Source organism: Cibotium barometz, chromosome 60 (genome assembly GCF_041138505.1).
Source record: "Cibotium barometz isolate CiBa-2024 chromosome 60, ASM4113850v1, whole genome shotgun sequence".
NCBI lineage: Eukaryota > Viridiplantae > Streptophyta > Polypodiopsida > Cyatheales > Cibotiaceae > Cibotium > Cibotium barometz.
Window position 1 is genome coordinate 3448408 of NC_141105.1, and position 15478 is coordinate 3463885.

At 43.9% G+C, this 15478-nt stretch overlaps 1 protein-coding gene across 3 annotated transcripts in view; it reads left to right on the forward strand.

Annotated features, from left to right (window-relative positions):
* Nucleotides 1-14774, forward strand: part of LOC147604880 (ribulose-phosphate 3-epimerase, cytoplasmic isoform-like) — a 51216-nt gene extending 36442 nt beyond the window's left edge. For all 3 annotated transcript variants that reach the window (XM_086793757.1, XM_086793756.1, XM_086793758.1), the window contains 6 exons: nt 13126-13188; nt 13282-13388; nt 13502-13599; nt 14147-14239; nt 14346-14387; nt 14501-14774. In XM_086793757.1, coding sequence (XP_086649883.1) covers nt 13304-13388; nt 13502-13599; nt 14147-14239; nt 14346-14387; nt 14501-14662 — 480 coding nt within the window. In that variant the 5' untranslated portion in view covers nt 13126-13188; nt 13282-13303 and the 3' untranslated portion in view covers nt 14663-14774. The remainder of the gene's footprint in view (nt 1-13125; nt 13189-13281; nt 13389-13501; nt 13600-14146; nt 14240-14345; nt 14388-14500) is intronic.
* The last annotated feature ends 704 nt before the right edge of the window (nt 14775-15478 follow it).

Genomic DNA, 15478 nt, shown 5'->3' on the forward strand with positions numbered 1-15478 from the left:
GGAGCTTGCTTTAACCCATACAATGCTTTGTGCAACCTGCATACTTTATGTTCCTCACCAGGAACTACAAAACCAATGGGCTGATTTACATATACTTCCTCCTGTAAATCCGCATTTAAGAATGCAGTTTTGATATCCAATTGATGCACTTTCCATCCTTTATGGGCAGCCAATGCAATCACAGATCTTATTGTGGTCATTCTCGAAGTAGGAGCAAAAGTCTCTTTATAATCTATTCCCTTTTTCTGGGAGTAGCCTTTAGCCACAAGTCTTGCTTTGTACCTGTCAATAGTACCATCAGACTTTCTTTTGACTTTGTACAGTCACTTTGTTCCAATTACATGCTTGCCTTTAGGCAATTCCACAAGATCCCATGTATTGTTCTTCATGATAGAAGAAATTTCAGCTTGCATAGCTTGCAACCAATGCTCATTCTCATGTGCTTCTTCATAAGAAGAAGGCTCTTCTGAATCAAAGAGACCACCCATTGCGAATGCAGACTCCCCACGATGTACATTCAAAGCATGGTTGGAACTAGCCCTTGTTCTACCTGTGAGTGGAGCTGCAAGTTTGCTTTCTTGCAAAGTTTTCAGCAACCATCTTGGCACTGACTTGGCTGTGTCTATGGTTGTTTGCTCTTCCCTGACAAGATCTTCCACTTCTTCCATAGAAGGGGGCTGAGTGGCTGGCTGGTCCACATGTTCTACATGTGGATTTTCTTGTGTAGGGGCTGGCTGATCTGAATCCCCCCTAATTGCAATGGGTAAAAGTCCATCAAACATGTCCTGTAAGCCTGCATCATTGCTTTTATACAAGCTGACCATGGGCTGTTCTGAATTTTCAGCAAATACCACATCTCTACTCACAAAAATCCTTCGTGTAGTTGGATTATAAAGACGGTATCCTTTGCTTTCATTGCTGTAGCCCACAAAAATGCATTTAATTGCTTTGTCATCAAGCTTTGTTCGGAGTTGTTCTGGCACATGTGCATATGCCAAACACCCAAATGTACGCATATAATCCACAGTTGGCTTTCGGCTATACCAAGCCTCAAATGGTGTTATGGTTTTCAAAGCTTTTGTTGGACACCTGTTCAACACATGAGTTGCACACATTATAGCTTCCATCCAAAATTTGTGAGGCAATTTTTGTGCTTTCACCATGCATCTTGCCATCTCCATGAGAGATCTATTTTTCCTTTTAGCTACACCATTCTGCTGCGGTGTATAAGGCACGGTACATTGGTGTTTGATGCCCTTTTGAAGCATATAATCATTGAATGCATTTGACATGTATTCTCCACCTCTATCTGAGCGGAGTGTTTGGACTTTACATCCACACATATTTTCAGCCATTGCTACAAAGTGTCGAAAGCATGTAAACACATCTGCTTTCGCTTTCAAAGGGTAAGCCCAAGCAAACCTGGAGTAGTCATCAATGAATGTGACAAAGTAAAGATGCTCCCCTATGGATGGTGTTTGCATTGGACCACATACATCACTATGTATGAGCTGTAATTTACTTTCAGCTCTAACAGCTCCATCTTTGGGGAATGGTTTTCGTTGCATCTTTCCCAAAATACACCCCTCACATACATGTCTTGGTGGAGACTCAAGAGGCGGCATATTATCAACCATATGATGCTTCTGCAAAAGCATCAAACTCTGAAAATTTACATGCCCAAAACGAGCATGCCATAGCTCTGCATCATGCATAGCAGGAGTGTGGGCAGCCACTGTATTTACATCATAAGTGCGCTTGTCATAGTTGTCCAGCTTATACAAGCCTTTGTATCGTGTTCCAGAAGTGACTATTTCATAACCCTTTGATGGGTCTTTTACCAAACACTTCCCGTCTTCAAATTCAACCTTGAAACCTTGGTCGTTTATGGCTGAGACGGAGAGCAGATTTTTCTTTATCCCTGGAACACACAATACATTTTTCATACATATATTGGCACCATTGGCTGCAATAAGTATGACATTACCAATTCCCTTTACTGGATATGTGGTATGATCTGCATATGATACAGTGCGGCCATTTGAAGCATAAATCAAGTGCTGAAATACATCTTTGCATGAAGTGATGTGGCTCGAAGCACCACTATCAAAATACCATGATGCATTCTGTCTGTCAGATGCAATGCAAGACATATCAGTGTCTGAAGCACCTGGTGTGTCACTAGTGCATGTGACAAAAAAAGTGTACTCTTCCTGGATTACATTAGCTGATTGCTGTGCTTTGTCATCCGAAGAGTCTGCTAGTACTGCATTGCCTGCTTCTTTCTTTTTCTCTTTTGCAATCCTTTTCCTACATTCACTGATGTAGTGTCCATGCTTATGGTAGTAGTGACATTTGCCCTTCTTTTTGGGCTTGTTTGCATCCCTTTTGTCAGACTTTTCACCACTAGAAGAGGGCTGTCCATGACCAGCCTTGCTAGACTGTTGTCCCCCATGCCTAAAGCTCTTTGCTTTACCCTTATCCTTGGCCGTAAATGCCTTTTCTCCACCACGGTTGCTCGATATGTTTGCTCTTGTTTGCTCTTCCTGCAAGAGTAAACCCACGAGCTCTTCAAAAGTGACGGGATCACCACCTCCTCTCATCGAGAGGTTGAGAGAGGTGTGAAAGCCCAAGTAGGAAGGCGGTAAAGAATGAAGAGTGTTGGTGACCATCTGTCTGTCTGGGATAACCTCATCAATGTTGAGCAATTGTTCCTGCAAATCTTTCACTTTGGTGAGATGATCTGCCATAGAGTCACCCTCATCCATAGAAAGAAGATCCAATTGCCTCTTCAAGTAGGCAAATCTTGCCTCGTTGCGTACCTGATACATTGCTTCCAATGTGTCCCATGCAAGCTTCGATGTCTTGCATGAACGAATATGCGGAATAATAGTCCTTTTCACTGAAAGGGCTATCAATGACATGGCCTGTGCATCTCTAGAGTCCCATCTCTTCTGCTCTTGTGTGGGAGCAGGATCTACATTAGGAGGTCTTTGAGCACCTCCCCTTTGAGGCGTGGCTGGCTGAATGGTATGTGGGCGTGTGTCATCACCACACACGATGCCCCAAAGCCCTTTGGCTACCAGCAAATTACGGATCATAAAACTCTAGAGGGAGTAGTTAGATCCATCCAGCTTGTCCTCCTGGGTAAGCACACCAAATACATCTGTAGCATTCTGTGCCATGTCAACAAAGTATAACTGCAAGCAAACCAAGCACCAATGTGCACTGCCAGGCAACCAAATGTCCTGAGCAAATGTATGCCTGCAAACCAAAGCAAGTGTAAACCTGCACCAAATTGTCCAATTACACACAATGTGTATACATACGCGACAAATCGCATCTGTAATGCCCAATTACATGCTCCAATCTGAAAATCCCCAATTTTTATGCACTCCAATCGTTTCAATGTGCATCTAATTGGCCAATTTCCACAAAAGCCCCAAATTTCTGCAAGTGAAAGAGGTTCAATTTGCCAATTTTGACCTCAATTTTGAAAACCCCCAAATTTCTGCAAATGAGAGAGGTTCAATTTGCTGATTTTGACCTCAATTTCGAAAACCCCCAAATTGCAGGCAAAGCAAAATACCCAATTTTTTTCAATTTGTCCTGAAATTGAGAAATCTCCCAATTTGCCCAAATCCTGTACCACCTGCAAGCTTCCAAATCTTCCTTTGTTTTCTTTGTTTATTTTTTTTTCTGTTTGCTGAAACAAAGGTACCTGGGCAGCAATGATGCACAGCCAGGGAAGTTGAAGCACGGAAGTACAATCGAGAAGAGACCTGGGCCCGGATGGAGACGTGAAGAGAGTGTCGAGGAGCTGTCGGTAGGTAGACTCTTTTGTCGACGGGCAGCAGCCAGGTGGAAGCGAAGATGAAACGCGTAGAGGCGAATGGCAGGTGTTGACGGACAGGCGGGCGTGTCGGATGCTGGTGTCGGGTGATCCAGTCGGTCGTTGTGCAGCTGTCGGGTCCCAGCGGCGGCAGGTGTCGGGCGAGCAGCAGGAGGGAGCAGCACGGCGCTGGAGTCGCTTGTCGAGCAGGCGGGACAAAGGCGACGGACGATTCAGGCGTAGGCTCCCGGTGCTTGTGACAGGCTGGACCAGCCGGGACGGAGCAGACGGAGGCGCAGGGAGGGTGCCGGACGTGCTGGCTCGAACGGAGTAGGATGACGTGGGCGCCGTGGGTAACGGAACAGACGGCGAGCAGGCCGGCGTCGGGCGACGGCCGGACGCGAGCACGTGCCTCTAGTCGACCGGATGAAGCGCCGACGGCGCCCAGATGCGTGACGGAGCTGGGTGGCGCTGGTGGTGGATCGCCGGCTGCAGAGGAAGTGCCGCCCGGGAGCTGGGCAGAGGTGGTGGGCTCCCCACTAGTGCCGCCCGTCCCTGGCGGCCGGGGCTGAGCTTTGACGGACGGAAACACAGCGGCGACGGAATCCGACGGACGGAAAAACGCAAGCGACGGAATTTGGCAGCCTGTGGACGGAATTTCGCAGGAATTTTTCCAGCAGCAGAATATTAGGGCCAGCTCCCAGCTCTTAGCTCTGATACCAAATGTTGGGTGTTGGACTCACACACTCACACACACAAACCTGCAAATTAGGGTTAGGTGCAAGGTAGAGAAGCTCACACACAGAAATGAGAGAGAGAGAGAGAGAGAGAGAGAGAGAGAGAGAGAGAGAGAGAGAGAGAGAGAGCCAAAAGTGTGGTATCCACAAAATGCAAGTCAACCCTTGCATGTGTGCCACATCCATATAATATAGAAGTACAAAATATTATATGTTAAGAGTGTCCTTTCACACTTGATGTCCAAGGGGAAAAACCACATGGGAAAAAGTGCCCTTGGTTAAGCCCTGTTCACACATAGCACTACCATAAGTGAGCATATGCCTACACCTCTGGACCTCATTGCCAAAGTCTAAAGAGAGAGAGAGAGCTTCAGAGAGGGAAAGCGAGCTTGAAAGAGAGAGAGATAGAGCCTAGAGGGAGAGGGTAGAGCCTAGCCTCTAGGTACTAGGTAGTAGGCCCTAGAGGGCGGGACTCGGGAGAGGGAGAGAGGTAGGGGAGAGAGAGAGCTTGAGAGCTTGAGCCTTGACTCTTGAGCTTGAGCCTTGAAAGTTGAGGCTTGAGCCTTGAGAGAGAGAGAGAGAGAGAGAGAGAGAGAGAGCTTGAGAGCTTGAGCTTGAATGTTGAGAGAGAGAGAGACCTTGAGAGCTCTTATACAAGCATGGAGGTGAAAGGGATCCAAGGCCATGGCACATGCCCAAACGGCTACAACAAACGGGTGAAAGAAACGAGAAAAAACGAGCGCAAAAAAAAACGGGGAAAAAAAAACGGTTAAAAGCGGTCAGCTTTTTTTTAAGGACCGTTTCGCATTCGTACCGTACGGTGCGGTACGAAACGACCGTTTCGTTTCGTTTCGGTTCAACGAAACGTACGCCGGCCAGAAAACTGTTTCGCCCGTGTTTCGCTCCGGTCATTTCACCCCGTCCCGTACTTTACGTACCGGTCCTGCGGTATGCGTCTCGCAGACAACTATGGTTCCTGGAATGGGAGATATATCCATTTCATAATGCATATGCATGCATCTCTGAAACTCTTTTCGTGTGACTGCTTGCTATGAAGTGTCTAGTTTACGGGCAAGGGGTGCCCACCCGTGAACTGTGCGAATGCCTTGTATTGTGACATGGTTTGTGGCAAGTGAACAAGTGGTAAGTATTAATCTAGACCTTTATTCTTTATTGTAAATGTTTTATAACCTTTACACTGTTCGCATTCATTTAAATTGGGCACCGGCCACCACTGGCCATTGTTGGGGCCCAATAGACCTTTGTGTGGGTATCGCATCCTAAGCCATTTAAACACACATTAATGTGTGAACTATTAAAAGAGGTGCCCACCCTAGTTTGAGGTTGGTTGTGCCACTTGGCACCTGGGTGTGTGACCCCTTCCACCTCAAGACCACCAACCTCTCCAACGATTGCTCTCTCCTCCTATCTCATGTTTGGCAGCTTGCACATCTCTCCCTACCACTCCATCTGCAAGTCGACTAGCTCCAGGTGCTTCCTATGTTGCCGTACAATGCTACTTGCTGTATTCGACTGCATACTTGTAGCCTTCTATGTGTTGAAACCCTAACTGAACCTACAAGTACATGCTGAAATCCTAACTGTGCTTGCAAGTACATGTTGAAACCCTATTGTACTTGCACACATGTCACCCTAGTGTGGCTAGGACGTGGAACCCATTATAAAGGATCCCAGTTTAGGCTTCCCATTGAGGTAGTTCGGTGCTCAGAAAGACCTGCTACTAATAGGTTCCAGGAACGGGAGATATATCCATTGCACAATGCATATGCATGCATCTCTGCTTGCTGGAAAGTGTTTTTGCGTGACTTCTTTTCATGTGACTGCCTGCTTGCTATGACCCATCTAGTTCATGGACAGGGGACGCCCACCGGTGAATCGTACGAATGCCTTATATTTTGACATGGTTTGTGGCATGTGAACAGGTGGTAAGTATTAATCTAGACCTCTATTCCTTATTGTAAAGGTTTTATGCCACATGCACTCTGCACTGTAGTGCATGGTTACAAGATGGCTCATCATCATCAGTGCAACATTGTACAATATTAGCACCCTTTAGGATGATAATTGTCATATGTCGTGACCCCATTGTAATCCTTAGTCCAGGATATGTCAGGCACGAGCTACGTAGGTCATTCCTCAGCTATAGTGAGTGAGTGAGTGAGTGGGTGAGTGAGTCAAGTCCCTTAATCCACTTGGAAGAGATTCATTCATGCATGTAGAGTGAGTAGAAACCTTAGTTCACATTAGAAAGCACTCTGCACATTGCATATCATTCATCCATTGCATATAGACCATTGCAGAAGCCTTGAAATAGCATCTAGTATTTTTAGGATATTTATTAGCATTTATCTGGTATTTTTTTCAGCATTTAATAACATTATCTATCATATGCAAGTTGTGTAGCATTTAGTGTCCAGTCGGCCAGCCCAAGGGTGTGAGCGAGGCTCTAGAACGAGAGCGCCTGTTTGTGCGTAGTCTCGGATGTGGTAGAGGTTCATTTCCAGCAATGGAGGCTATCTAAATGAAGAGAAAGGGCTCCAATTTATAGATTTGGGGCTCCCATGAGTGAAAATGAAAAGAGAAGACTATGATGACAAGTGGAAAGTGACACAAGAGCTGAAGTGACAAGTATGAGGCCACTTGTCTTACTTTGATCCACTTTCTTGCCACATGTCCCAATCTAAGGGATGGGTCTTTTCATAACTTTTATCTCTAAAACTCTCCCAACTGGTAGCGCCTTTGTCATAGGTACTTTAGCATTTCTTGGTATTTTCTCAATTCCAAATGTAATGATGTGAACATAATTTCCATCGGAGTCGGACAAAAAATAGCAACTCTCCTAAATTTTAGGAGTGTGATCCTTTGTATTCTAGGATAACCCCCCATTTCCAAAGCTTGTACTTTCCAAATATGTAGACATCCTAGAGCCCACCAAACCCCTTTCATACTGGGAAATGGCCAGGTTGGTGACATCCTCCCCAGCTTCTTAAAAGTTGTGTGTAAGTTTAAGCTTCAAGCTATATATCCAAGATATAATCATGTTTCATCAAGTGGGTGAGACGAGACAATCTTATAAATCCAATATAACTGAAAGAATCCATGTCCCAAATAGATGGGCGAGACTAAATAAGTCTTTATAATACCAATTTGAAAATCATGTCCCAAATAAATGGGCGAAACAAAACAGTTCCATAAGTCCATATATCATAATCATGTCCCAAATAAATGGGCGAGACAAAACAAACCCATTAGTCTAGATATCAGAATCATGTCTCTCTATCCATACTCCAAGTCGAATCCAAACAAATAAGCGTAGGTGTGGTATCCACCAACTCGAAGGAGCGATCTCTCGTTCCCCAATCCCCAGTATCACATCAAACGCATGCCTCTCCACACTGGCTTCCATGCATTACACATGCAAACACCAGGCCGAGAAATGGAAGACCGATTGACTGGGCATGTAGATGTAGAACGTCCACACTGGATCTGAGCGCAGACATCAAGTCCCCAACATACCATGTTTGAGTCTACTAACACTTGGTGTAGACATAGTCCCATGTCAACAAGGTGTCAGTCCACATGACCGTTTGCGTAGACATAAGTCCCGTGCCAACCATGTTAGGGAAAGTCAATGTTAAAGGAGATTTGGATAAAGTGTGGGAACAATCCCTTGTAAAGATATCTATTGTGTAGGTTCCTTGTGTGTGGGAACAGCCCTTTAAGATATTATGTGAGCATGTGACACCTATTGAGGACACTTGGCATCATATTTAGCATAATAAGGCATATGTGGTGGCAGAATATGTAAAGGAGTTGTCTCCTATAAAAGGACTATCATTTTATATTTAATATAACACAGTAAGCAAGATGTCGCCACTCGTGTATTCTCACTCTATTAGATTAAGATTAATATTAACAAGTGATTTATGCTTCTTTTTATGGTTTATGCCCAAATCCTATGTCAATAATTGATATCAGAGCCTTCTTGTCTGGTTGTGGTAACCCTCTCTTCTCCTGTCAGCATTGTCCAGCTTGTGTCCTCGCCATCAGCCCATCAACCAAACCACGTTCCATCAGCTCAAATTCAACTATGTGGTAGTCCAGATCTGCACCGCCCACTGTTGAAGGTGGGCATCAATGGACAACACTGAAGCGGGTTTGCTTGACATTGGCACCCAACTTCGCGAGCAGGTCTGACCAACTCTCACATCCTCATTGGCAGAGGTGAAGGGCCCCGCAATCACACCGTCCTTGGCCTGTGGTGCTCCGTTGCCACCCCACCCGGGGGCAACATATTGGGCATCATGGCCCACTCCTGTCCGTGGGCCCTCTCGCCTCCTGTTCTCTGTTGCTCTTTTGTGCCGCCCTGCAATGTTGTGTCCTCGTAAACATGGCCCTACTCCCGCCCATTCGCTAGTGCTCTTGTGTTGGTCGATCCCGTGGCTTTGTGCACCTGTGCCTCCTGTTTGTTGGTGCTCTCCACATGTGCACAGTCCTGTCCACAGTCCTGATCCTGTACTGTACCTGCCGAGCACACAGAGGGCGTGAAAGAAGCAGTCTTGGCTCTCATGTTTTGGAGGTCTCTTGTCAGTACTTCTCGTAGTTGCTCTGTGCACACTGTCAGTCTTGTTGCTGGGGTTACACTCTCTGTGCTCTTCCCCCCATTTGAAGGCTCACTCTCGCGTGACCTCTTGTTGTCTTTCATCTCGGTTCACCAAATTCTTTACCAATCCATCGTCAGGCCATCTAGCTTGCCTTTGTGCTTTTTCAGTGTATTTCTATAGTAGCCCTACAGGTCTATCCTCTTTTCTTGCAACCTTGAGGTTGCAATAAAGCCAATTTGGTTCTACAGCAGTTTAGTCTGGCTTGGTGGCTCTTGTTTGGCTCCATGGATGGCGAAGCTTTCAAAGAAGCAATATGCTGGTTCCTATCTCCTGCGAGTTAGCATAGCAGTCAAGTTTATCACATGGTTTAGTTGCAGTTTCGTCTACCTACTGTAATCTCCCGACACTCAGAGGTGATGGAAAGCAACCAGTACGGTTTTTGATGCTCCAGTTCTAGTTTACATCTAGACCTTGTACCTTACCAGTTTGTTGGCTCTGGAATCCCGACACTCTTGTACACTGGTCCTGAATATTCACTTGGAAATCTCATCCTTTATCACTACTAGCTATGTAAATGCTTTTGAGATTTGAGGTTGAGCTTCATAGGTAAGTAGATTTGGTTGCACATGCACATGGGGGATGGGGCCTAGGCACTTGGGCTTAGGGTCATTTACATGTATACTTTTGGGGGCCTTGGGCTATATTACACATAGGGCTCATGGGCATTGTACCTTTTTGATTATATACATTTTGAGGAGTACACTTACTCTTTGGAGCTCTAAGCTTCCATGGTGAACTTCTCCCTCTTGAGATGTTAGGATGGTGACCCACACCCATGTTGTCACTCCATGCCTTGAGTGGTCAACCCTAGTTTCTTGCACAGTAGTAGCTGCCATCACTTTGTTAGCATATCTTGTCTCATGCCTCCTTTTCATTGAGGAAGGTATTGTTACAAAAAGTCAATGTTAAAGGAGATTTGTATAAAGTGTGTGTGGGAACAACCCCTTGTAAAGATATCTATTGTGTAGGTTCCTTTGTGTGTAGGAACAGCCCCTTAAGATATATGTGAGCATGTGACACCTATTGGGGATACTTGGCATCATATTTAGCATAAGGCATATGTGGTGGCAACATACGCTTAGAATATGTGAAGGGGTTGTCTTCTATAAAAGGACTATCATTTTATGTTTAATATAACACATTAAGCAAAATGTAGCCTCTCGTGTATTCTCACTCTACTCGGCCACCAATAAGAAACCATAAGAATTCCAAGAAGATATATGCACAAATCTACAATGCTCCATAGGCATGATTCATAAGCCTTGGACATTCGCAAAATTTTCTGAAACAAATTCAAGGAAAACAACCACTCTTCTCCTTGCATTGTTATATAAGGATGAGCAAACAACAAAGGTACTTCAGAATAAATAGCAAAAGCACCAACTTTGAAAACTCAAAGTATACTTGCCATATGTTCGTTCTCATGACGTGAGGGTATGAACATAAATAGTTAATTCTGTGTAGAAGAGAATACATGCAATAAAGTCAATTCAATAATTCCAAAATAGATTCTAAGAATCCATAAATCAGATTGTCTTTTGCACATGCCTTGATGCATGACTGCTCCCATAAGTGGATAGGCCAGGTGTATTTAACTACACCAATAGTTAGTGTTTATACCCCAATTGGATTGTCTTCACACAAGAGTGTGAAAAAGCCAATGCTCTGATACCAATTTAACTTCCAGAGGGCTCGGGTGTTTTGCATAACACTCGACCATTAATGCAATTCAACACTAAAATTGGCCAGAGCCTTAAACAAAAGAGAGATGTGTACAACTGACACTGCATAGAGGCCCCCTCCTCCTTTTGGAGTATTTTATTACCCAAGGAGAAAATATCATGTACAAGCTTTGAGGGCCTTACTCTCCCCACCGCTCTGATTTGGGTGCTCGTTAGCTCTATGGAGAGGTAGTGGAGTGTACAATCCATGTATGTGGTGTAGTTATAGACTCCACCTAGGAGGCGGCTTCTTCAGAACCGGAGGATGTGTGTGAAGTAGATGCATGTGTGCACATCTGAGCTTTTTGTCTTTTCCGAGTTGAGCACATACCAGTGGTACTTCCTTGCATTAGGCGACATGCGTGAACAAAGAAAGTATTCAGCCAAGTCTCTAAGGGAGAGTCTTCACAGTTGCTGTGTGTGCTAGTGGAGAATCTTTGGCCTTAGTGGCGGTTGCTTCAATTTTGGGGCTAGTACAAAAGGACTCTTCTCACGTGCCGTTTGCATTGGGTGGAGTATCCTCAGTGTCAGACGTCATGGAAGCACCACAAGAGGACACATCATCGGATTTGTCTTCACCTTGGGAGGATGTGCCAGTGGGTGTGTCTTCGTGTTCCTGATTTCTTGGAGACTATACTGACAATGGCCAGAGTTTTTTTTTTGGCGTATCAGCGGTAGGATGGTGGTCTACATATACAAGTGCCGAGCAATACTGCTAGATATAGATTTGGTGCAACTCTTCTGAGCAGTCTTGTTCGTGGTTTCTCTCTCTTCCTTCAGGGTGCATTGGCGTTGGTGCATGTAGGTATTGTGATCCATCGAAGTTGATGTGTTAGTGCCTGGAGTGTGGATAGTGGAGTTTTTCCTGGCCTTTCCTAGCAGTGTTCTTTCCGTGGGCTACTAAAGGATATTCAATGGTCTGCCATATTTTTCATGGATGGTTGGACATACAAGAAGTGTTGGATCAGGCAGAACTTTGCCATTCGCAGGTGTCTTTGCAAGTCTTTATGCTGATGCGGCAAGGACAAAATGTGAGCCGTCGCACTAGACACAAAGTGATCTCGTAGTGTTTGGGATCTTGGGTACCTTGGATGAGCTTTACTTCTATCTTTTCTTTTTATGGAAGGGCACTTTATATGGACATGGTGCAGTCCTCAGTTGCGATGCAAGTGGGGGAGAATGTGACACACCTCACCTATGGTACACAGAAGATAGGCAAGTGGGCAGGTGTAGGTGCCACATGGCTGGTCGTGGACCCAACGGGCAACAGGAAAAAAAGCAGCATTGTTGATATATATACGTTGGTAGCCAAATTGTCATACTCATTTGCTTTCTCAATGTTGGACTTCAACGAGTGTCTCTCTATAGATGAAGTGCTAGCTAGGAGTGTACTCTAGGTCACAAGGCTGCAGTGGACGTTTTCTCTCAGCCATATGATATATCCATAGTACTAGATTTAGTTGTATTACTTCTTTCTTGTACATAATACAGACATTAGTTTAGGATTCTTGTGTGCTGTGTGTGATTACATCACACTCTCCTTTCTATCCTTGAAAACCCTAGCACATAGGTACAAGTGTTCCACAAAAATGATTGAGCAGCTATTTTTATAGGTGAAAATGAGGGAAAAAGGAGTTGGCTGACTGGAAAAGTTTGTCCTCTAAAATGATTTGAGCAGTTACAAAAGACCCTCTTTCCTTTAGCTGAGTTTTCTTCGTTGGATTTTTTTTTTCTTTTTAGCAAGGGTTGGGTCCACCCATGAGAGTTAGCACTCTTATCAAATCTCAGTGTGCAACTTCTGCACGGTTGCTGATGAGAACAAGTTTTGCTTCTGCTGGTAAGGGGCTTTTTGGGGGGCTTATTTTCAAGGGCTTGTTCTTTTCTCCAAAGTTTATTTTTATGAAAAAACTCTAATTTGAAATGATTGGAATCAAAGCTAACTGTGCAACTTATGCCCGGTTGCTGATGAGAAGAAGTTTGGTTCTCCAAGAAAGGGGCTTTTTTGGGAGTTTATTTTGAAGGACTCACTCTTTTCTTCTTTTATTAGTAAAAATTATTTCATGACAAAACTATAAATTGAAATGACTGCCATTAAAAAACGTTCCCTGTTTATATGTTTGTTTGGATGTGTGTATATGAAACTTTTGCAGTCACTTTGTTCCGAACTTAACAATTGGGGCCCCTGTTATACAAAGCTTAAGAAAGCACACGAAGTAAGTTACCTGTTGTCGATTGCATACATAGAGTGGTGATAAATAAATGATATCAGATATTCAATTACCATAAAGAAGCCATTTATGTTGCAGTGCTTTCTTGGATTGCCATCTTATGGTCACAAATCCTTGGGACTACGTAGCCCCATTTGCTAAAGCTGGAGCTTCAGGATTCACATTCCACATTGAAGCTGTAAAAGGTGGTGCTAATCGTTTCAGGATTGAATGCCACAATGACAAGATTTTGGTAGTTGTTGAAGGATTGAAATGGGTATTTTTCCATGCTTGTGCCAATTATGTTCATGAGATGCAGATGGATGGAAAGATCTTTTGAAAAGCATTAAATCTGCTGGAATGCAAGCGGGAGTTGCATTGAGGCCTGGAACTTCTGTTGAAGACGTTTTTCCTTTGGTAAGATCACAATTCCTATTATGTGCCTTAAGCACATAACAAGGCTGGCATTATTAATGAGGCTAGGCTTACACACATTGGGCTGTGTAACGTGACTTTATGACTCCTACATGAGTGAGTAGGTTGGCTCGTAATCAGACATCTCTAGCTAGGAGAATTCCCAAGACGTTGGAGCCGAGATCAGGCCTTGATCAAGCTGTAGCAGGATCCTGGGATAGTGGGCTTTGGTGGCATGGGACGCTGGGGTTTGGGTGATATGTGCAGTCTAGCGCTAATAAGATACTTAGATAGTGTCTCTATTGTAGCCTCAAGTTTGGTGACAGGCAGTGAACTTGCCAGCAACCCTTTACTTGTATGGTCTGTGTGTGACGGTGTTTGAGGGTTTTTTATGGACTCAGAGCAGGCCCTGGGAAACCTACCGAGTCTTTTGGCCAATCAACTACCTCATGCTTCCATATCATTTTTGAAATTTGTATAATTTTAAACTTTGAATGTGCTGTAAAGAACCAGCAGGAACCAGCAGTAATTGATTTAACTGATTGGCTAGGTTGAAAGCGAAGAGCATGTCAATATGGTGCTTGTGATGACTGTAGAACCTGGTTTTGGTGGACAAAAGTTCATGCCAGAGATGATGACCAAAGTAAGTGTGATTTATATGTTGTGTTGACTTGAAGTTAAAAGAGAACATTGACAACTTTTCAAGCTTTTAATGCTAGCAAGATTTTGAACATCTTGATGCATTTCAGGTGAACATTCTGCGTAAAAAATTCCCATGGCTGAACATTCAGGCAAGCCTTTTTTCCCCAGTGTGTTATCCATCATTATGTACAAGACATGCTGATTCTAAGAGAGCATGATGATGAACATGGTGTTTCGAACTGGCTGGCTCAAAAACATGCAGGTGGATGGAGGGCTAGGCCCTTCGACCATTGAAGAAGCCGCCAATGCAGGTGCGAATTGCATAGTTGCTGGGAGCTCCGTCTTTGGGTCACAACATCCAGCTGGCGTTATCAACGTTTTACGGAGGAGTGTCCAAGAAGCTGCTATCAGAGGTTTTGACTAAGGTTTACTCCAACTCGTAAATGGACCTTGTCCTTAAAAATTGTGGCTTATGTGTAAATGGTCTGGCATTAAAAATATTCTTCTTATAATTATATCTTGAAAGCTAGTGTTAATTCTATCTGTGGGTAATAATTATATTATGAAAGCTGCCCACATTAAATGTCCTCGTTATATAGTCTTCTCTTTTGATGGTCCTTCAACCATAAGCGTTTTACATAAGCTTTGGCTGAGAACAGTTTTACATGCATATGCTTTTAATAATTACTTTGATCGATGAAAAAACCCAGGTAAACATAACTAGACATAATCTGCTGCATGAATGTTTCTTTGCAAGCTTGAGAATCTTGTTAATCTTTCCATTTATGAAGGCAAAATCTCAGTCGATTGACTTTAGGAGGTAGATTTTCTACTTCAAGTATGAGCATGTGGGATGTTTTTATTTAGCCCATTGAAGTACTTGACTTAAAAAAGCATTATTAGAGAGAGAGAGAGAGAGAGAGAGAGAGAGAGAGAGAGAGAGCCAGTGATCTCCACATAAAATCACAAAGTTGTCCCAAAAACATCTGCACACAGTAAATCAGTTCCCAAGGCCTTATTGTTATGTAAGTCCCAAGAATGTGAGAGCTTACGTAGTACGAAGTGGTTTAATGAAACTTGATCTCTATCCTACTTGTCTCTCTTAGTCCTCACCACTACTCGAAAAAAATGTTTTTTTCAACCCTTAAAATTAAAGGCAATTCCAAGGCTTAACCGGGATTTAGACTTGAAAGTCATTAGAAATCGTACAAATGTCAGGATCTGTAACTAAAATGTGCAA